Consider the following 24,141-nt stretch of genomic DNA (forward strand, 5'->3'; position numbering starts at 1 on the left):
CCTAATCCCTATTCTCAACTACAATCACCCACAAAAAGTCAAATTCTTGTTTAACAGCTCAGGTCAGAAAAGGTAAAAATATATAATGGCTTAGACAAAAAAAACAAGAGAAACAAAAAATCCCTCCATAAAACTGCTAACACTGAGTTTCCACAGATTTCAAATTACCAGAAGCCAAAAATACTATATGTAAGTAGTCCAAAGAAGCAAAAACTAAGCTTATAAAAATTGGCATGGCTTCTATGTCAAAACTCATGAGAGCTATTCTGTGGCAGCGTTTTGCCACTTCTAATAACATCTTTTAAGGAGAAAAGTCTCCAAGTAATAGATAGAACTATAATAAACATGTATTTTAAAAATAAACTGTAATCTCACAATCCCTGATAAATAAACACTGCTATTGATGCAAGTTTCACTGTGCTGTACAGCAGTACAGGCTGCCCAGGATACTTTTAAAGCACACAGACTAAAACATGCAAAAAATTTATCCATAGCCCCCAAAGTCCTGTTTTCTTGGAGAGAAAGAATTTACAGAGACTTGATACAATTCTACCCTCTCTTTTCCCTGCTCTTTCATTGCCTTTATTAACTCAATATGCCCCTACACTCACTTTAAAGATTTCGTTGCTATGGGAATTTATTTCCATATTTTTTTGTAAAGGGAGAAAACAAGATTTTGGTGATTAAATGTCACAGAAGCTCTGACTTTTACACAACCTGATCAAATCCACAGCCTTAGAAGTAAACTGTGTATGTGTCTGAAACTCTAACCATTCTGATTGCAAAAAGGTACGTATGTTCTACCTGACATTAAGAGCACCAGGTACAAGAATTCTCATTCCCTTCCCTCAAAAGCTTCTGGACAATTCTAACATAATTTCATCATGTGCATTTTCAATTAGTTTCCTAGAAACTTAGGAACAAAAAATATTTGGTTTTCCCCCTCCTCCCAATGTGGACTATCCACAGCATCGAGGGATTCTTTTTTTCCAAGAGACATTCAAGGATAGTGAGGCTAGAAATTTACCTCCTAAGAACTGACCCATAAAATCAGCTACAGGATTGCAAGCCTGGGTTGTCTCCCTCCCCTATACCTAATCTACATTGCAGCTGGAAAAAGAAATAGAGGCAATATGTACAAAGTATCATTCTGTTCTTCCAATAAATATGCCAAAAAATGTTTGCTGCCTTCTATCACAACTGATTGTTTCCACCATAAATCTCACACACTTGTATTTTAATATTGTAGCTGTCCACATAGGTTACTGTTTAGAATCACTCAGTTTGGAAAAAGTGTGTACGTAATCATTAAATCATTACAACTAATAAAAACGAGCATAGGCCAGGAAATTCAAAATTAAACATAATACCAAGAGAAAAGTCTCCCTTGTGACTCAAGTTTTGTATATGTTCCCGCGGCTCTGGAATCAAAGCTCATGCTCAGGTACCAGCAAAGGCTCTGTTTTAGGGTAGGACTCTAGGAAGATGACTGCCTTTTGAGAACATAATTCTATTGAGTAGACTCAGGTAATACTTTCCAAGCTCTGGTGTTGTGAAAATTAGGTGACTGCAGTTAAAATGCTCATAAAGCTGATTTTCATGTACTCCCAGCAACAATTACATTTTCAGAAGGTGCTTTAATGAATTTATAAGAGACAGAACTAAGAGCACCCAGAACCTACACCTTCTCCCTTGATTATTTTCCATTTGATTCTGACTGCTAACACACTTTGGTGTTTTGTTTTGGTTTTGTTTGTTTGTGTGTGTTTTTTTCCCTCCTCCTCCTCTTCATATGCAATTAGCACTTGCCCTGACTGCTGGAAGCATATAGTCTAGCTTGCTACTTAGTTGTGGTCTACAAAGTGCAATGGGTTCATTCAGTAAAGCCCGTAAGGAGCTACAAGCATTCAGCACTTCATTCAGCACTTTAAATCAGGGCATTTAGGTGCCTAAGCAGGATATTAGGAGGCTAATGTAAAGTACTCATGTTTGAAGAGAGTATTTGAAGAAGATTTGTATGCAAGGCACACATATAAACTTTCTGTCTGGCATCTAACAGACACAAGGGATACATACTTGATGAATACGAGATCATAAATACGTGCATTTTAGTCAAAACACCAAAAGAGGTTTAAGCATGAAGGCATAACTCCTGAGGCAAATCCACATGAAACGCGTTACACCAGGAGACATTTAACTCACTAAGACACCACTTAGCTTTAGTACTGTACATTGTTTTTCCCATTTTATGGATGGTACCCAGACAACTGACTCATGGAGAAGCAGAGCTAGAGAGATAAGGGACACAGCTTTCCAGCTCACAAACAAATGGGAAACTGAAAACAGCCAAAGCTGCATGTATTTCTCAAAGTTCACAGGCACCCAAGTCCCTTTATCACTACATAAAATACTTAATTGACCATCCCTTCCAAAAAAGCATGAAATGTAACTGCTTTTTGTACAGATAATTTACACAATAAACTTGCCAGCTGTTAAAAAAACAATTTTACAAAGCTGTTTCCATTAGGAAGCTGTAGTAATCACTAAGATGAAGAATAATACCTGCAAATACTCCTAATGTTCTGAAACACAGTTGTTACTATGGTGAGCTTTGTGCTTTTACTTGCATGGTTGCATTTTACTTTGCATGGTTGGCTAACACCAACCATGCAAAGCTCCTGAAAGCTTTTTTACCCATGCCTGAAAACAGATCCCTTGTAAGTCAGGGGGAAGAATGAAGAACAGAGCATATTCTGCACGTTACCCTACAGTATAAATCTTACCTAAAACTGAAGACAGTGACAACTTTCCTCTAACAAACTAACCTCTCTGTTACACTAAAGGTTCTTCATGTCTTCACAATCTCTGTAAATATGAAAAAGCATCTCTGGTTTTGATTTACTTATTTATTAAAGAAGTCTGTCCTTCTTCCTTCTTTCCAAAGAGGCACTCTCAAAAATAGTTTCCAAAATATTATTGTAGAGTTCAAAGTGGGTAGAAAAAAATGACACAGATTTTAGTAGCAATTCCAGAAAAGATATCACAGATTTAATATTAAAACATAGTCCGTTTTAACCCAGAAACTTCAGATAGCATACAATTCCGTATTTGAAGAAAATAGTAATAAAAAAAAGCCCTTCTCCAAAACTTGCCTAGGGATGCTATATTTCTGTCATATGTGATCTGTTTCAGTGGTTTAAATCACCACATGAAAATAGTTTCAGGAAACAATAGCTATTTATACTTATTGATGTCCAATTCGGTGCAACTCCACTGACATCACAGGACCTGCAGGAGATCAATATCTCTGACAAGAAAGATAGCTAAGGCCAATCTTGCTTTTCTTATTTTAGCATCAAAAGGAAAAGCAGCAAGGAGCTGTGGGAACTACAGGAAACAGCAGTATTAGCTACTTGAAATTGTCAAGAAAGAAGCAAATTGCAAATAGCTTCTTTTGTCTAGAAGCTATCTGCCGGGGGAGGGGGAGCGACGGCCAGGACAGTGCAGGCCTCATGCTGCTGCTCTCCCGCAGCGTGAAGAGAAAAGCACCAGGCTGGTTCCTCCGGAAATATGAGCAATGTATGTACAGGCACATTCGTCTCAGCATTTCCACAATTTTGTACGGGCTTGGAGTTGCCAGGAGAATTAACCCCCAGCTGACCGCCACTAAGCAGGAGCTCACAGCTGGGCACCAAGGACCAGGGCCTCCGACCTGCCCTCAGCCCCAAACCCAAGGAGGTTACACAGCGCACAAGCATGCTATGAAATAGCTCTTGTTCACAAAGAGAACCTGCAAGAGCTCAGGTCATGTTTGGAAGCCCTAAGTTATTTTTATTTTCAACTGGGACAGAAGTAATGTCCAGGAGAAGCATGTTGGCTGAATATCTGGCTCCGAGCACAAAGACACTCGGCTAAGACAGGACCATACCCACGCAAGTGTTTGAGTGAAATATCTTGCAAAATCGTGGCTTACCAATCAGGTCTGCCAAAATATCCAGGCCTGTGGCTAAGTTCAAGCACCTTAAAATTCCTTAGATTGCAAAAAATAAATAGAGAACACACCATCATCAAGCTAGATTTTAAACAATGATAAAAACACTGCCTCAAAATGACAGAACTTGTAAATGGAGAAGAGATGAAAAAACAGCAAGACCCACTGCATTGCTAAGGCTTTAAAGCTCCCCGGAAGAGAAGAATAAAATTCCAAGTTTAAATCTAGAGCAGCATTTTATTTGGAAATTGCTTTCCAAGGCATGACAGTTCTAAAAGTCGCTACTTCAAAGAATGGAGAAGGTGGCTTGTTTCAAGTTTAGAGTGTTCTCAAAAATGAGGAGCTTTATCTAATACAAAGTCCTATTTTGAGCAGGAATCATACATATCACCCACAAATAAGGCCATTCCAAGAACATAAAAGAAAGCAGTGTTTGGTTTGGTGGTTCAACATGTCATCCATAGAGGCCCAGGTTTCCATAATTACCTTAAATAAAATATAGGTTTCCAACAAAATTGCTTTTTACAAAACCAATACTGTTATAATAGCTCAGAAAGGTTAGATAATGCATCCTGCAATCCAATTTGTGGTTCGTGTTCAGCTATAGATACCAGTAACTAATTCCACATGGGAGACAGACCTCCCAGGGCTGGGGTTGTTAGTCAAATAAGTGATAGGAAAATAGAGGTGTCCTTATTTTAGTACAGGGAACCCTCTGTATTAACAGTATGTTGATCTGGCAAAATGTTACCATACTATAGCAGGGAATATTAATGGAACACACATCTGGTTTCATTATTTCGGTAAGGCAGTTTGTACACATAAACCATATAGCAATAAATATTTTATCATTAGTATTATATTAAAAATGAGTATTAAGTGCATTCACCTCCTCTTTTTAACTGCTAATGTTGTCCAGCTCCATTCCCATGTTTAAAAAAAAAAAAAAAAAAAAGGGCAGTACCGCAGGGCTTATATTAGCTTTGTCCTACTAATTGGACAGAAGGCTGTGTACAGCAATGTTGATTAATGGCTCTGCTCTCAAACTGGGGACTGCAAGTACAAAAGAATTAGGTCTCTGAATTTGCATAGTTTCTATAATTACGAACTTGATCACAGCTCTCTCCCATAGTCAGGTTCCCCCTCATACCTCTACACTTCTGGTAGTTTAACCTGTGCAAGTCTGACTGCTGACAGGTACAATCATTAGGTATATACGACACATGACAATTCAATCAGTCTGCATACCTGCCATGCAACTTATGGTGGAAACAAGGTCTAAAATACTGAAAATCAAGCAAAATCCCAGCTTTCTTCCATGAAGAATGCTTTGCCCCACTAGAGACACGTTTTTTTAATTGCTCTCACTCCAGACAACTCATTTACAACTGTAATAAATAATTTCCAACAAATTCTGCTGACTTAAAGACAGGGGATATATTCTTATCAGAGCGCACTTAGAAAGCGAGTCAGACAGAATAAAATAGAGCTCACCAAATCAAACTGGGTTCGGACTGACAACTTTGCCAGCCAGAGAGCAAGTATTGCAGGCAGACAGGAATACAACAAGACTTGGCAAAGGAAAAAAAATCAGCAGCCAAGTTCTACTGAATAACCAATATGTAGATGACAGGGAAAAGAGCTGGATAGTTTAATAAGCAGCTATGATATACATTTTTAAAAGTGTATTAAAAATAGCTTCTAAATAACGGGTAATGTTCATCTGCTCTGCTGGTGGTCCTGCTCTGCAGCTGCCTTGCTCAGAAGCCCTGCCAGTCTTTTCCAATTGCAATGGGATGCTGTCACGGACTTGATGTGACACATCAGGACTCACCGTGATCACAGGTGTGAGCCAAATAAATGGCTACTGGTCTTGTGTAGTAGCCACCACTTCATAGTTATTTGACACTTGGTACAATGATAAGAACAAAATGGAAAAAAAAAAGAAGAAAAAAAAACCAGCCTCGGAACCCCAATGACATCTCTTCCATCTGCTGGAGCATTTTTAAGGCTGTTTTTACCAGCTCATTCCCACTGACCATCCTGAAGGCAGTCAGCAATGTTACAATTCCTTATACATAATTAACTGTGTCTCAGTTCCCTTGGTGACACTCTCAAAAGGCTTGCAGAAGCCAAAAGTGATAGTCTGTCAGCAAGCTAGCCCAAGTCCTTAATCACCCGCTCCCCGAAATCCCTCATTCTCAGTTTCTCGTTTCTGCCCCCACACCTCAGCATTCCTCTCAGTAGCAGGGCAACAAAGAGAACTGGATACAGACAGGATACAGCCAGTATCCAATACCTAAAGCCGTATCTGGTATATTTGTTTTGTTTGTTAAGGGTTATTTATCACCTGCATTTTCTCTTTGTTCCAGTTTCCAGCACAACCTTTGAAACAGCTGTGTCAGCTCAGCTGGACAAAGTTTAGCTTAAGATTAGGTAGACTGAAAAGGGTAGATCCTTTCAACCATTCCATTACAAGGATACTGCAGCACACTGTTTATTCTGCATTCAGTTTCATATTATTACTGCATACTTACTCTGTACAGATTTAAGCTAGCCATCTTTTAAAAATTATTTTCCTCTCTTCCTTGGCTCCATTTTACACTTTTCTTCTCCTACACAAAGACCATAACTTTTTTCTGGACCGATGTTTGATTTCTGATTTTTATTTTTCTTCTACTATCTCCTTCCCACACTGAGAAAATGCAAAGCACAAGTTCCAGAACCCATAAATTGATTCAGTTCTTTCAAATTCTCCAGATATTCTTAAAAAACATTTTTGAAATAAGACAGGGTTTTGTTTGGTAAGTTTGGCGGGTTTTGGTTCTCTTTTGTTTTAAACTGCACTCTGGTTTTGAAATACTCAAGCCAGTTGCTAGCACAGGAAGACACATCTGTGAATGGCTACTGTTATACAAGTTCCAGTGCAGGAATGTCTTTTCAAGAAAAAAAATATAGGCAACATTAAAGGAAAAAAAATAATCAAAAGTTGATTTTGTTTACTTAAGGAGATTTTACAGTTTGTTCTAGGAAGAAAGATTTTTTTTTAATTCTTACCAGGGACATGTTTTAAGGCCAAAACAATAAGAAAAAGGCAACACCCAAACAGTCTCAAAAAGATGTGGAGCTGAAAGCAGCTACATAATCTGTTTTGTTGGATTTTTTTTAATACCAAAATAAACTAGTCGTCATCATTGTATGTCTAAACTCAGAGAACCAAATTAAAACCAAAACTTTTAGTAAGAAAACTTAGCTCTGTTGTTACTAGTTACTTCAGAAAAGCTAAAATATCAGTTTAAAACACCATTCTTATATCATGGTCATTTCAAAATTATGTGAAAATAAAACTAAAAAGTCATTCCAAATCAAAATGACAGCATCCAAATTGCCATAGTGGTCTGGATTTGTCATACATTGGCCAGATGCTACAATCAAAACCCAAATTTCCCAACTCCAAGTGGGAGTTGTCTACTGGGAGTTGTCCCAAGTGGGAGATCACAGAATCACAGAACTGAAGGGGCTGAAAGGGACCTCAAAAGATCATCGGGTCCAACCCCCCTCCCAAAGCAGGTTCCTTAGAGCAGGCAGCCCAGGTAGGCATCCAGACAGGCCTTAAATATCTCCAGAGGAGACTCCATAACCTCCCTGGGCAGCCTGTTCCAGTGCTCTGTCACCCTCACTGTGAAGAAGTTCTTTCGCATGTTGGTAGAGAACTTCCCTGTGCTCTATCTTGTGACCATTACTCCTTGTCTTGTCCCCGCAAACCACTGAACAGAAGTTGGCCAAATCCCTCTGTCTCCCACACCTCAGGTATTTATACACATGGATAAGATCCTCCCTCAGTCTTCTTTTCTCCAGGCTGAACAGACCCAGGTCTCTCAGCCTTTCCTCGTAAGAAAGATGCTCCAGGCCCCGTATCATCTTTGTGGCCCTCCACTGGACTCTTTCCAGGAGATTCCTGTCTTTCTTGTACCAGGGAGCCCAGAACTGGACACAGTACTCCAGATGAGGCCTGACCAGGGCAGAGTAGAGGGGGAGGATCTCCTCCCTTGACCTGCTGGCCACACTCCTTTTTATGCATGCCAGGATCCCATTGGCCCTCTTGGCCACAAGGACATGCTGCTGGCTCATGGTCAACCTGTCGTCCACCAGGACCCGCAGGTCCTTCTCCTCAGAGCTCCTCTCCAGCAGGTCGTCCCCCAGCCTGTACTGATACATGTGGTTGTTCCTTCCCAGGTGCAGGACACCACACTTGCTCTTGTTAAACCGCATTTGGTTTCTTCCTGCCCATCTCTCCAGCCTGTCCAGGTCTCACTGAATGGCAGCACAACCTTCTGGTGTGTTGGCCACTCCTCCCAGCTTCGTGTCATCGGCATACTTGCTGAGGGCAGACACTATTCCCTCATCAAGGTCATCGATGAAGATGTTGAACAAGACCGGACCCAGCACCGACCCCTGGGGAACACCGCTAGTCACCGGTCTCCAGCTGGACTCTGTGTTGCTGATCACCACCCCCTGAGCTCGGCCAGTCAGTCAGTTCTCAACCCACCTTACTGTCCACTCCTCTATCCCACACTTTATCAGCTTTGCTAGCAGGATGTCATGGGAGACAGTATCAAAAGCCTTGCTAAAGTCAAGGTAGATGACATCCACTGCTCTCCCCTCATCTACCCAGCTGGTGATGCCATCATAGAAGGCAATGAGGTTGGTTGAGTACCACTTCCCCTTGGTGAATCCATGCTGACTACTCCTCATAACCTTCTTGTCTTCCAATCGCTTGGAGATGGCATCCAGAACAAGCTATTCCAACACCTTTCCAGGGACAGAGGTGAGATTGACTGGCCTGTAGTTTCCTGGATCCTCCTTCTTGCTCTTCTTGAAGACCAGAGTGACACTGGCTATCCTCCAACCTTCAGGCACATCTCCTGTTCTCCAGGACCTTTCAAAGATGATAGAGAGGGGTTCGGCAAACACATCTGCCAACTCCCTTAGCACACGAGATGCATCCCATCAGGACCCATGGATTTGTGTGTGTTGAGCCCACTCAGATGCTCCTGAACCACTCCCTTGTCAACAAGGGGGGAGATCTCCACTTCCCAGACTCTTTCTCCTCCCTCCAGGGTCGAGGAATCCCGGGGGGGAGTCCTTGAAGCAAAGACTGAAGCAAAGAAAGCATTCAGTATCTCCGCCTTCTCATTGTCTCCCGTTACCAGGACACACCCCTCATTCAGCAAGGGACCCACATTATCCCTAGTCTTCCTTTTACTGTTTCCATACTTAAAAAAAAACTCCTTATTATCTTTTATCTTTTTTTCAAGCCCCAATTCTAGGTGGGCTTTAGCCATCTTTGTCATGTCCCTGCAGGCCCTGACAACCCTTCTATACTCCTGCCAAGAGGACAAGCCCTTTTTCCACATTTCATAAACCTTCTTTTTCCTTTTGATCTTATCGATGAGCTCCTTGCTCGTCCATGCAGGTTTTCTGCCCCCCTTCCCTGATTTCCTACTTTTACAGATGCACCAATCCTGAGTTTGGAAGAAGTGCTGTTTAAATGTAGCCTCGTTCTCACATGCACCCTTGCCTTCTAGCAACCTAGCCCATGAGGTACTCCCAAGCAGGTCCCGGAAGAGGTCGAAGTTGGCTCTCCAAAAGTCCAGGGTTGCAATCCTGCTTTTAGCCTTACTTCTTCCACCAAGTTCCATCCTGAACTCCACCATCTCATGGTCGCTGCATCCCAAGCTGCCCTCAACCTTTATATCCCTAACAAGCCCATCCCTGCTGGTAAGGACAAGGTCCAGGAGCACCCTCTGCCTCATCAGCTCCTCCATCACCTGCGTCAGAAAATTGTCTTCAACGCATTGCAGGAGCCATTTGGACTGCACGTACCTGGCTGGAAAATTGAAGTCCCCCATGAGAACCAGTGCCCATGGTCATGAGGCTACTACCAGCTGCTTGTAGAAGGACTCATTGACCTCCTCCAAGATGCCCAACTCCAAGTGGGAGTGGCCACTGTCAAAGTATCCACTGATGTCAATTAAATAGCAGCCTTGGAAAATAATTTCCAGTCTTTTAATGGAGCAGGCCAGAGACAGTCTCACTAGATTTCTCTAAACAATATTTTATATGAAAGGATAAACTCAGGTACATAGGGAATATAAAATAGATAGTACTGGGCAATGTAATAATAATTAATGTTCTATACATATTTTATATATGAGTAAAAAAGGCATAAGATATTATACTGTCAAAACATTCATTTTTGCCAGAAAAGTGCAAAACTAAGACAACATGTCACAACAGTTTATCAGCTGTGAGAGACTACTTGCTTTCTTTTGACTCTGTTTTCACTTGTACAGTACTAGTCACTTGTACGGCAACTAACGTAACTGAATCTTGATTTAAGACAGGGTATATGGGTACCACAAAAATACATGAGCTTTGAGGAGAAGTTAGAGAGGGTTTTGATGTGCATTTTTTTATTATTATTCTTATTTCACTTGCTTGCCTTTAGGCCAGTTAAGCTAAAAAATTAGAAATATTTTGTTTGGTAAGGCAGTACAAGATTTGTGTCACAGCTCCTACTAGGGGGAGAAAAAATACATGCCAAAGGCATGTACCCAGGTTCTATGCAACTCTGTTAAACTAGAACAATAAAAGCACTATCTTTGCCTCAGGGAGCCTGTAGATGGTATCAGCTGCTGCACTTGCATGCCCAACCAAACTAAGCTGAGTTTGCAAGATACAAGAGGATAAGAGCACGAATGAGTTCTTTGCAAAAGGCAGCCAGATATCCAGTGCCTGACAGTAAACAGAATGAGGAGAGAGCTGCTGGAAGCAAGGAAAGTAATTGAAAGAAACACATCCCCAGCGTCAAATAATAGCAATGTGTAATAGCACATTGTTTAAACAAAATGTAAAAAGTCCTTACTAAACTGCTTTAAACATACTTTCAGTATCAGACATCTGTGCATATTTTTCAGAGTTGACTAAACTACTAAGAATTATTGTGTGCTTGAAAACTCATTTAGCACCTGTTTAATAGTGACTGGTACTTTATGAATAGTTTATTGGAAAGAAAAGAAGACTCACCTTGTATAAAGCAGGAATGATTTGATGCATTTTCAGCCGATGAAATACAAAGATATCGTACACTGCTGAAATTGCCAGAACAGTCACTCCTTGTTCCTTCCACAGCATGCTGCACCCAGCACACACTCCTGTTCCCAAGATCCAGCCCCAAGTACTAGCTGAGGAACTTCTCGTAGAGCAGTGCTTCACGTAACACATCAGGGAAAGCAGAAAGAAGAGGCAGGCTCCGATGTCTGCCCTCCCCACAATCCCTGCTACAGCTTCAGTGTGGATTGGATGGGATGCAAACAGCAGACCTGCTATCAAGGTCCAGTACCCATCCCCAAAGAGGATCCTGGAGAAGTTTGTGAAAAGGCCTGTGACTGCAGCATGCAACAGGACGTTTACAAGGTGGTAGCCCCATGGGTCCATCCCTCCAACAGCATGGTTAATGCGGAAGGAGAGCGTGCAGAGAGGTCTGTATGACTTGTGGCTCCCACTGTGAGTGAGAAGTGTTCCCCAGAAGTCGTTGTAGAATATATGCGTCCACGGCGTCTCTGGCAGAAGGTCCTGGTTTGTCTTGATGGCTCGGCTATAAAAGACAAAAATTCCACTTCAATAGAAGGAAAAGGATACAAATGAAAGGTTATGAAAATGTAATCACACTGCTACAGCAAGAAAGAATGGCATTGTTTTGATGCTGCTTTAATTCAAGTTTTGAATTTTTACAGGAGGTGTTAGAGAAGTCCACATCTATTGACTTTTTGCTAAAGCAAAATTTCCATATAAATTGGCTTTTAAAACATTAGAAACAGATGTTACGCTGCTTCCATTAAATTGAAACACCCTTCAGTGGCATTCATCTGAATCTAACCCAAGAGTAATCGGTTAAGATTTGATGAGTTATAATTAAAATGTAAAAGAAATATGAAAAACTGACAAACATTATTGTTGAAACAACTGATCCTCCAGTAATTCAGAACTAAAACCCAACTGGCCTTTTATACTGAAATTTTAATTTAGATGTTGGAATGAATCTCACTGACATGGATGAACAACAAACACAAAGTCGGTAGGAACATGCAAATCTGTGGTACTGTATGGACACTCCCACAACCTTCTCATACATATTTTGACTGACAACATTTTCAGCTAACACCTTGCTAGAGACAGACAGCAGAATATTTTATAGGTGAAAATACATCTTCTCCTTAAATTTCTTATATTTACAGTTGAGGAAAAAAACATGTTTTACATTGTATTAGCTTATGACTTCCAGTCTGTGTCAGCTTGACTGGGAAAAAAAAAAAAATGCAGTTTTCAGCATTTTTGTTTCCAACCACCCTGGCAAGGACGGGTGCCAGCCATTAGCAGTCTCCATCTCTAATTCAATACTGTGAAAATCTGTCCCCTATGTTTGTACAAATCCAATCATTTGCATTTAAAATTTATGCTGAGGAAGAAGGTGTGAGACCTGCTTAACTCAAAATGATGGCTAGAATTTAATTAATTACTTGTCTTCATAACCAAAATTTAAGCTATTCTGTAAAGATGCTTTGTTTTTACTACTAAGCTTAACTCATTTAGCATTTATTTTATATGGCTAATTAAGAATCCAGCCAGTTCAAGACTCTACTGTTAAAAATATTAAACAAGAGAAATGATTTATCTCTATTTCTTTAGTCATTCCCTCTTCTGGCCTTTCCAAAAAATACCTTCCCATAATTAACCGTTTTTCAATTCAGATGATAAAGAAGAAAAAAAAAAAGCATGCAATTCAGGCCAGTGTTGGAAATGCAGTAGTCCAATTCATTTGCCCAGATTCGCCTTACATTCTCTTCCCCATGAAACATGTCCCTTGCAACCTGTACCCAAACTCGTTTTTATACTATTAGTTTCAAAAATTTTGTCTTGTTCTTTAAAGAAAAATGGTCAGACACCGATATGCTGTGTCACAGAATCTTCATGCAAATGCTCTAAATAACATGCAGCTCAACATTTCCATTGTCTAGCTCACTGCTGTAATGCTTTCAGACACGCTTCCTCCCGGCGTGTCCTTTTGTCTCTGTGCACACGGAGGTTATGAAGAGGTCAGCTTAAATCCCTTAAAGATCTGATGATGCCTTCTAGAATGCCTGAAAATTTTCATTTTGACTTCTGCTTATGCAGTGGATTAGGTTGCTTCTATTTGTTTTCCCAACCCCACACACATTTTTCTCATTTCATTCCAGTCACAAAAGAACATTGGAAGAAAACAAGATCTTTGTTTTCACATTATTTATCTTGTCCTTCCACAGAGTCCCTTCCTGAAATCTAAGTCCTCTGTGATTTCAGTTTGTAGAAGCACTCTCAGGATCACCATGAGAAAAAAAAGAAAAAAAAAAACACTAGGAATTCAGTAAAAGTAAAGCAGGTGTTAGGCTAGAAATATTCCTTTCTCTTCCAAGAAAAGAATAGTATCTAGGACTACAAGCTCCTGAACAGTGAGTGGTGTTAAGAACAGCTATCAGATGTCAGAATTTAGAGTTGAAACCCTGAACTACAAACACATCTTTTTCTTGGGGAAATACTAAAGAAGTAAGTGGCAGCAAAGAAGTAAGTTGCCACTACAACTGCCCTCTTCAGAGGCTTACTGCTCTGCTGCAAAAAGGCTAGATAGCAAACACGTTATTCCCAGGAAATGTACGGTTTTGTATCTTTTGCGGATGTGCCCATTTCCAATACTTACATTTCCATACAACCACTTTGTAACAGAAAAAAAAAAAAGTAACTGTACACATCTATAAAACATATATATACATGTATACATGTATAAAGCTACTGATACAGATGTATAAAATGACTCCACGCTGCACTTAATAAGAAAAGGGACTGGCTCTGTCCCTCTAAGTGAACAGCTGCCCTACCATTCCTTCCCACGCCGTATGTATCCCCTTGTTGGTCTCTTCCTTGCCAAAAGTAAACTGCTTTCCTCAAAATCATAAAGAAAGCTATTGTATATTCTGAAGGCATTAATTCAGTCAAATTTCTTTTACGGTCGTAAGATCAAATTTGATGCAAACCTGATCCTTTCCTGTTCAGTCCAGTTCGTATTTTAAAAAATAAACAGCAAGCCTTGTAGATACAGTATTGATCACCCTGTACTGGGCTACAAAATTCATCAGACAACTGTGAAATAAATGTAGTTTCTCATGCGTGTAAGGGTAGCATAGGCTAATACCTGTCAGCATGAAAAATACAGAAACTGCTGGTTCCAGCTTACTTAATGGCCCAGTCATATCAAATGTTGTACCCTCTCTGAGAAAGGATTTGAAATAAAGTTCTTTCCACATGATTATTTTTTGCTAAATGTTTGAATGTTACAACAACAAAATAGTCTAGTTAATGTTTAGAAAATAGTCTAGTTAATGTTTTGGGGTACTGGAAACACTTATACAAGAGATGAAACTAGATGTCAGACAGCAAAGAAGTGCATCTCACTTAAGCTTCAACTGCTACCCTATTTCACATTATCAAATGTAATAAAATCCACGCGTGGTCAACATTTGACTTGACTGAACAACAGAATGCAGAAAAATGAATATCCGAGGTACCAGAGCTAGGCAGCTCTATGCCATTTTGCCCTACGAGTTAAAAGCAAAAAAGTCTCCAGCTTCCCACAGCCTGGCCAGGCCCAATGATGGGCCCCCTGAGCCAAGCCCTCCCACAGGTCCATGGCCTGGCCCAGCTGCCCCCAGCTGCCCTGCTCCTGTCTAGCAAGGCCCCACCTTTCCTTAATTATTAAATTAACAAGCTGTTAATTCTGCTGCAGTAGTGGTGCTTAGTCACTGATTTCAACGGCAATTTTAAAAGCTGTTCCTCTTAATGCCCTGGCAGGCAGTGCTGACATGTCCTTTATAATGTCTGTGCACTCGCAGCGACCGGGGCTCTCCACAGATAGGAAAATGTTATTAATTGCTGGCTCCAGGAAAGACTCTGGGATAAAGGAAACTACAAAACGCCTTTTTAGCCTTGTCTTCTCCTTCTCCTTCACTCACAGTTTACCTCCAGGTTACGTCCTGCAGATTAGTCCAATCTTGCTAATGGGCATAACAAGAGAAACTCGCCAACTGCACTCATCACTCTTAAAAAGAGCTGTAAACTCTGCTCTCACTAAAAGGCAGCAGGTCACAAGGGAAAGCCGTTTTTCAAAGCTCCAACACAACTGGCATTTTTACTTTCAAGCAGCCTCAGATAAGGCTTGCAGACTCAGCCAGGGAACTCGCTTTCGTCAATGTTTAATGCCTGCCCATTTCATGCATCCCGGGAGAGCGGGATATCTTATTCAGTGTACAACAAATGGATCAGTTTGAGAGGGGAAAAAAAAAAAAAATAAGAAAAAGAAGAATCATAGCCAGCTATCAATACTTTAAAAATAGAAGTCGGAAGAAAGACAAAAGCTGCATGGGAAAATCATCTGCTTATCTACTCAAAAGATTTCTTCTGTCTCCTGCTTTATAAACTGCTGATTTGCCTGGGTCAGTACACACCTTCATCACAATTCAAGTAAGATTTTTTTCATCAAACTCAAATAATGCTGGAGACCCAGCAGTTCACACACGCACATATACATGCATAAAAAAAGCCCAGATGTTTTTAAAATTAACAGCTCTATATGTCCTAAACTTCTGCACTAGTGCTAAACCGATCCAGGTGTTAACACCAGGGTAAAAAAACAGATGCAACATTCTAAAGTGATTTAACGCGTTAAGCCATATGTCCAGCTTCAATATTGCTAATGGTCCCCATATGCTGAAAATGAACATCAGCATTTGAAGTACGGAACATATTTTTAAGAAAAAGGAGAACTCCCAAATGTGCACACAGGAAGCTATTGCCCAGCCTTCTCTCACATAAAATAGATAGGCAGTGATAGACTGGCAAGTTTCTACTTGGAGGTTCTTCCTTATTTTTCCTCAAGATCATTTTAGAATATTTTTCATTTACTCCCTTTTCATAAAAAACAATGGAAAAGTACCCTAGAATGTTTCTACGGTATATCTTAACGAGTCATGCTAAGGATGGTTACGAGATTACACATTACCTGTAGAGACAACAAGCCTGGAAAAGAAACTGCCAGAGACTCCTTTTTGGAGTAGAAATTAGCTTCACATCTCCCAGATACACAGTAGCTGAATCTACCTTTCCAAACTTCTCACAGGATATTTGTTAGGCAGATGTGTGGTCAGAAAGCAGGCAAACAACAGACATCATCTATTGTACATGCCTACGTCTAATATATTTGTTTGTCTGTTATATATAAGTCTATGGGGCCTGATGGGATTCATCGCAGGGTAGCCAAAGAGCTGTCTGATGTCATCATAAGACCTCTCTCAATTATTTTTCAGTAGTCTTGGGAATCTGGAGAGGTCCAAGTTGACTGGATGCTGGCAAACGTTGTCCATGCTTTCAAGAAGGGCAAGAAAGAAGACCCTGCTAAGTAGCGTCCTGTCAGTCTCACTGTAGTGCCCAGTAAAATTATGGACAAAATTATTCTGGGAGTTACGGAAAAACACCTGAAGGACAACGTTGGTGATAGCCAACACAGGTTCATGAGGGGAAGGTCGCACTTAACAAACTTCCTTTTATGACAGGGTCACCCATCTAGTTGACCAAGGGAAGCCAGTTGATGTCATCTTCTTGGATTTCAATGAAGACTTCTTTACTGTTTCTCACAGTATTCATCTGGACAAAATGTTCAGCATACAGCTAGATAAATATATGATGAGAGAACAATTGGCTGAGGGGAGGCCTCATGGCAGCCTGTAACTCTGTCACAAAGGGAGCAGAGGGGCAGGTGCTGAGCTCTGCTCTCTGGGGCAGCAACAGGACCCAAGGGAACGACATGGAGCTGGGACAGGGGAGGGTCAGGCTGGGCATTAGGGAAAGGTTCTTCACCAAGAGGGTGGTCGGGCACTAGGACACGCTCCCCAGGTCTGTGGTCATGGCACTGAGCCTGCTGGAGTTCAAGAAGCGTTTGGACAACACTCCCAGAAACATGGTCTGATTTTTGGGTGGTGCTCTGCGTACCCAGGAATTGGACTTGATGATCCTTGTGGGTCCCTTCCAACTCAGGACATTCTATGATTCTATGATGGTCATACTTTGGACAATTCTCATACATGACCACAGACTACAGTATACATATAATCTGCATTGACAGCAAAAAGGAAAAAAAAAATCAGAAAATACTATCTAGTGCATAGAGATGTCTTCTGAGTAATAAGCATAAGTACATGAAAACTCATTCATTTAAATGTTTAATTATAGACTCAAGGGAACTAGTTACCGTTCTTGTAGATGTCTGGCAGCAATTATATCTTGCATGTTCTGTTTTAAAGTTCATTCCTTCTCAACAGTTGTGAAAGCGGGATTTATCTACAATTCCAGCAGGCTGTAAAAACTTATCAGTGCCACTTCACAAAAAAAAAAAAGCTATCTATATTGTATATTGACTAGGGACACCTGCAGGAGACCAAATTATGTGCATCCTCTGGGTTTCAGATTGCAGCTTTCAGTTTCTCTTAAGAACAAATATTTAGGTGAATCTCTAAGGAACAGCCAATAACTCAGATGTTTTCAGATGGGAAATACTGGGTAACAAGTAGCTAAGTGATATATAGGATCCTGAGTTGCTGGCTCTGAGAACACGACTATACACACCAAACACTGCAGAAAAAACACCTACATTCAAATCATATTTTAAACTAATTAAAGCAATACCTACCACCACCAAACGGAAATGAGGTGTCAGTAAACTAGTGCCTAGCTAAATTCTCCCAAGTTCATTCCTTTTATTCCTGTTTAGAAATACCTGAATGCATCCAACTCAGTGCTCATACATGAAAGATGATGTATCTTTAATATAATTTTCCTATCTTGTATAACTGCTAGCGAAAGCCATTAACTATGCAGTTTGTATAAGAGAGTATATAAATAAATGATAATATTATTTACAGGTTCTGGAATATTACTGTCCTTTAACAGTAATTTCATAGCCAACTTAAGTTTAGTACCAGAACAAACACAAACCACAAGTAACAGGACTGTAAGTAGTGTCTTTCTCATAAAACTTTTGGGGTGATGCTTTCCTGAATTAGATATAAGCAGAATGGAAAGATCTATACTGTACCCTCACATACTTGCAATTGCCATCAAAAATGATGACACAAATAAAAAAATCAATAAAAAATAAAAAAAAATACAAGAATAAAAATAATAATAAAAAATCATTGACAAGAGTTATGGTCTTTTTTCACAAATAGATGTAGACTTTTTAAGATTTTTCTAAACTGCACAATGTCTTTTAAAGGAATCGATCTTTTAAAATACACAATGCACATTTGTAGAGCATAATGGAAATAAATACATTTAACAAGGTAACTTCAGTTCCATCAGTTGTGGTTTGATTCTTCCACCAGTAGGCTACAATTCAATAGCCCTCCAGCTGTAGCTTTCTAGACCTCTCTAACTTTCCAACTAAAGATGCACAGTGTTATTGTGAAGAAGGAATGGCATCCTCAACCAGTGGTGGTACCCATATATAACACCAGGTGCTGTCAAGCTCTGCTTTAACTACACTGAAGCATGCTGCAAGCATTGATTTTCTTATTGACTAAAAGAGCTTTGAAAACTTTAAGCAGCTAAAGGTTCAAAACATTTTGGTTACAAGAAGGTTGAGTTGGCCTGAAAAATCTTTTCCTCCTGGAACATAAATATTTCAAAAGCTAGCCATAAAAGCTTCAGACTGTATCCTTCTCCATACTATAAGCCCTTTCGTTTCTAAGTTTATCCTCTTATGCTAAAAGAATCTGGCTTTAACATTAACCCTAAGTGCACCTCACTTCCTCTCAGTTCAATCTTTTGCTTGACGTAACAAACACTAAAAGATGGACTACATGAAATCTGAAACTCTAATGTCAACTGCCTGGTTTAGGTCTAGTTGATTATTCAGACACAGGTAAGAAATATGCTGGAGGGAAGCAAGAAAATAAATTAATAATTTCTGTTTCCAAAAATGGCGTACCATCAGATCCCTCTCAGGAGGTAGCAGATACACACAGTGGGAGAAGATGAGCTCCTGTCTTTGTGTCTGCTCCCCACATTTCTTCACCTACTTGTACAATAGGTCTACAAAGAAGCATTTATTGAAAAAAAAATACTTAAATTACTAAACCAGAAAATGTTTTCTCGTTTTCTCAAAGCTGTTATATACGGTAACCTCTCCCCACCACACCATGTAATACAAAATTGCTAATCCTGTTCCCCTAAGACTTCAAGATATTCAGTATTTGCCTGATAACATATTCCTTCAAATACACATTAAAAGTTATTCTTTACAAATATTCTTCAGTGCAAACTACTGCCTGGCAATAGCTCATGATTTATTTCACACACGTACACGTGCACACACACAAACACACACATATATATATATGTATGGGTAAAAATGTAATTCCAAGCTTCTGAAGCGTGGTCAGAATTCATAGCTGGAACCTCTGCTGCCCTTTTCAAATCTATTTTAGATGATAAAAGTGGGCCCAGCAGGCCTTATTAGATTTACTGTTCCACAGAAGAACATGGAATTACCCTATTTCTCTTCCTTACTTCCCTTTGAGAAAATAAAACATATTTTATTTTTTTTTTTTTTTTTTAGCAATTTCACCATATAGCTACTCACAACAGTACAATTATCTCTAAGGAAAAAGACAGACATTTTAAGGCTTGAGAATACGGTAGTTACGGTGGAAATGTTGAGACTCTTAGCTAGATTAATAGGACAGACATTAAACTACTTTTTCTGACAAGCCACTTACTGAATATACATAAAGCCTTTCCACAGCCTTTCCATATTTTAAATGATTATATGAAAAACAAGGCATACTTACTGTACCACTGCAGAAGAGCTTATCAGTCACATATCAGTCCCATTAACAGTTCTATATTATTTTCAGTATATGGCAGACTGTTCTGAGGAAACAAAGCTCAGTCATTTAATTTTTTAAGCTTACATCTTTTGCAATTCAAGTCTATTTATTGACAGAAGTTTCAGAAAGTTTGGGGAGATTGTGTCTTATTATGCCTAAACACAAGCTTCTCGTGTACTCCCAAATTAAAGCCTGAAAGACATTTTAGGCATCTGACTTTTATTTTTTGTGAAGCATTGAAAAGAATAGCCAGGAACACGTACACACATAAGTATAGGAGTAACTAATGAGTAGATGAGAAACTTCTGAACCACAACATAATGTACATAATGTACAGACAGCATCCTTTTTATCTTTTCCTTGGGGGGAAGGAGAGGAGGTTACATGAGGGAGTGTGGTTTCGGTATAAAGGGAAGTGTTAATTTATTTTGTATAAATTCCTTAACTCAAGCCTTTTATTTAGGCGCTCAAAAAGCCTTCATTAACAGAGGTCTGGTCTAAACTTAAAGTTTTACTGCTTTAACTGAAAGGTATGCTACTAAATCTATCTAGTGAAAACAAATACCCAGAGGTTAACTTTAACCTTACACTAGCTTTAGAACCCATATTGAAGAAATGTCCATATTTGGGGGAGGAAAAAAAAAAAAGGGCGGGGGGGGGCAAAAAGGGCAGCCCCAGACCAGCAACTGTTGGTAATATTCATGTTTTTCACTGCAAGAATCAACTGATTGAGACAGCAGTCAAAATCACAGCGGTTTTCCTTCCTTTATTCAAAGCACTGCAAAGCCCAGATCCCACAATGCTAAAAGCTATCAGCCATGGAATTTGTGTGCATCCCAAATTCTCCTCTCTTGAAAGAGTCTCCTCTTTCCTCCCTTCAACCCCATCTGTAAGTTGCATAAATGTGTAAAAACAGTGTTCTGACCCACAGCAATTGCACACACAAAGAAGTAAGCTGATGACATGCCCCAAAATCTCTACTGAATGATCGCCTTCCAGCTCCTCCTCCTGCTCAACAAATGGGAACAAAACATTTGCACATTGATAACTACCAGGAACCAAAATTTGGGAAAAAAAAAAATCTAAGATTGTAATGTAGTGACAAATTTTCCCATCAAAAAGCATCAGGCTTTAGAAAACCAAGTGCCAAGACCATTTATCATTTTGCAAGTGCTTATGAACATTGCACTTAAAATTTTTAACACAATATTTGCAATGTCCTAACCTCAAGCTGGACATGAATTTTTGTTCCAAATTCCATAGACTAAGTTCTTTCTCTGCATACCTGTAAAAATGCACAATTAATTTTATGTAGAAAAGTAAGTAGGAAAATAATCATTTCCACTTTTCATCCCTTTCCCTATCTAAAGGCTATCACAGAATCAATTGTAGAATCATTAAGGTTGGAGAAGTCCTCCAAGATCATCTGGTCCAACCATCACCCAACGACCAATGTCACCCACTAAGCCATGTCCCTAAGTGCCACACCCAGCCTCTCCTTGAACATCCCTAGAGATGGTGATGCCACCACTTCCCTGGACAACCCATTTCAATGCCTGACTGCTCTTTCTGAGAAGAAAATAATAGCAGATTTTTCATTTAATCATATTGTACAGCACAAGCATTTTCCATTAAGGTTAAATACACTTCAGTATCTTACAAATAGTTATGCTGAAGACTTAATTATTTTCTTTTTTTTTATACATAAAAAAAAACAGAACACAGTTATCTTTTCTTGTAGCATTGTCCATTTTTAGCACAAAATTGCGTACATGCCTTCAGAAGGCACCCAATTCTGTACATGAGAGACTGCCCACATAAATATATTAAAACTTCAAGAAGTGCCATCTTCAGACAGCAACTTCCATATAAAGGGGAAGTGGAAAATATTTTTTTTTATTTTTAAATCAGTCTGGTCTAAGGAACCCAACAGATGCCACTGCTCCAAAATTATCACTGTTTTCCTACTCCAGTTTACTAACTTCTCTGATATGCCATCACATGTGACTGTGGTGACAGCACTATTTATAGCAATACACTAAATAATATTAGGAGGTCAAGGAAGCTCTCCCTGTGGATTGAGCAGCTAAATTATGCTGAGTCAGCTCCAAAGTCCAACTACACACATGGATCAAAGATGCTGCCATTTCAGTGAAGATATTCAAAGATGCTGCCATTTCAGTGAAACTATCTGGGGACAAAAAGAGAAACACCAACCAACATGCAAAGCAAAACATGTTTAATTTGATGGAAGAAAAACAGCATGAAATTTTAACATTTAAGATGTTAAAATAAAACCCTAGGTTTATATTTCTCTCTGCTGATAACTTAACTCACTTGTGAATCTACCAAAATAATTAAAGTATCTTTTCAGAAGATTCTGAAATAAAAAAAATTCCTTGTCAGAATAGGATTTCTATTGAGCAAATTTCCTACAGAATATATATAGGGGCCAAAATCTGGCTAGAAAACATTTACGATGGATGGAGTTGAACTCTACCCGTACTCCTTGCCACAGAAGACAGGTCAGACAAATCAGACAAATTCCTGGAAGCCCTCCCCCCATTATTTTTAGGAAGAAAAAAAAATCAAACTTGCTACAATTATGTCAAAACCAGTTTTAAGGAAAAAAAAATCTATCCAAAAGTAAAATGATCCATATAATTGGTCTCACAAAGATGTATAACAACTTCTAGTGAGTAGAGAGACTGTTCAGTATAGTCTTCGGTGTATGAACTATATTCTTTCCAGCTCTTCAACTTTTCTGCCTGAGCACTGTGGGATGCCCTTGATAAGCATATTTTAGCAGAGCAGGCTGGCACCCACTCATTTGGAAGGTGTTGATGCTACTGAAAAAAAGGTTAAAATGAGTTTTACTGACTTGTTTCATCTTTGTGCCTCAATCTCAGATGCAGATATCCATTAGAGGGAACAAATCTTTGTGGCATGCCATAGCAATTGTGAAACACTAGAAATCTAAGCCTACCGCAATGTTTAAATAAAATTTAGTTTCCCTTAATTCCATGGTTAAGAACACGCAGGTAGCAGAAACAGCTTGGGATTGACATAAAAGGACTAATCACAGTTATTTTAGTAAAGAAAATATGGACTTTATAGTCACCATTACGTGGTAGTCTGCACCAAGCATACTCCAGAGGATTTTACAGGATGCTGTCAAAGATTGAGCTAGAAAGCCAGGAAATGACAAATTAGTTGAATTATGTTATCAGAACACACAGGATCAAATTCTGATTTCTGCTTTATTAGCGTTAATCCACATTAGCATCGGAATAACCTCCAAATTATGTCACTGAAACCAGTAGGGTTATATAATCAAGTGCAATTGGGATAAGCTTTTATAGTCTTTCAGAAGACTTTTTAGATTTCCAAGCACAAAAACAAAACAACCAGAAACCATTTCTTCCTGTGTTTTCAAGCAGCTGTTGGGACGCAGGCAGTAAGTAATAAGGATCTCAAACAGCAATTCAGGGAAACTGAAGCCATTACTAGAATCATGTACGAAATCAACCTTCCCAACTATACCATTACAGCTAAGTAAAGTTAAGCAGAACTACAGAAAGAAAGCAGCACAGAATGGAAATGGACAGATTTTTAAGAGTCTCCAATTCTACACTAGCAAATCTGCTTGCACTTTTTCTCCACTAGTGATTTGTGTGCTGTTTATGTGTTTTTATAAAGCAGGTTTAACTTTCCTAAGAAGTACCCTTCTAAAAAGTGAAGATCTCTGGGAAGATTAAGCCAATATTTAGCCGCTAGGCTCAACTTCCTACCATAACATTTAAGTCCAAAAACCTTTGACAGCAGCACAACAGAGGACTACATTTTTCCCGGTAGCTGAGGAATGTGAATGCCACAAAAGGTTATGGTATTTCATAACTCTGGCTTTTTAACAATGACAGCTGTAGGTTCTGCCTAAAGATACCTACAGAGGAAAGCCAATAGAAGAGAACATAAAGCACAAGTACTACCGAAAGCTTTAAAAAAAATATGAACAGTTTGCTTCTTTTAGTAGTCCACATCAAACACAGAAATGATTTGTAGGGAAACAATTCATACTCAGTATTTTCGTAACATGGAAGTTGCGTGTTATCTCTT

General features: G+C 39.4%; 1 protein-coding gene across 3 annotated transcripts in view; it reads right to left on the minus strand.

Moving 5' to 3' along the window:
- TMTC2 (transmembrane O-mannosyltransferase targeting cadherins 2) overlaps window positions 1-24,141 on the minus strand; it is a 255,856-nt gene that overhangs the window by 141,526 nt on the left and 90,189 nt on the right. For 2 of the 3 annotated variants that reach the window (XM_027451370.3, XM_072037087.1), the window contains exon 2: window positions 11,081-11,651. In XM_027451370.3, coding sequence (XP_027307171.1) covers window positions 11,081-11,651 — 571 coding nt within the window. Of the gene's footprint in view, window positions 1-11,080; window positions 11,652-14,121; window positions 14,254-24,141 lie in introns of those variants that run through there. The other variant, XM_072037090.1, reaches the window with a different exon arrangement.

The sequence above is a fragment of the Anas platyrhynchos genome, chromosome 1 (genome assembly GCF_047663525.1).
Source record: "Anas platyrhynchos isolate ZD024472 breed Pekin duck chromosome 1, IASCAAS_PekinDuck_T2T, whole genome shotgun sequence".
Classification (NCBI taxonomy): domain Eukaryota; kingdom Metazoa; phylum Chordata; class Aves; order Anseriformes; family Anatidae; genus Anas; species Anas platyrhynchos.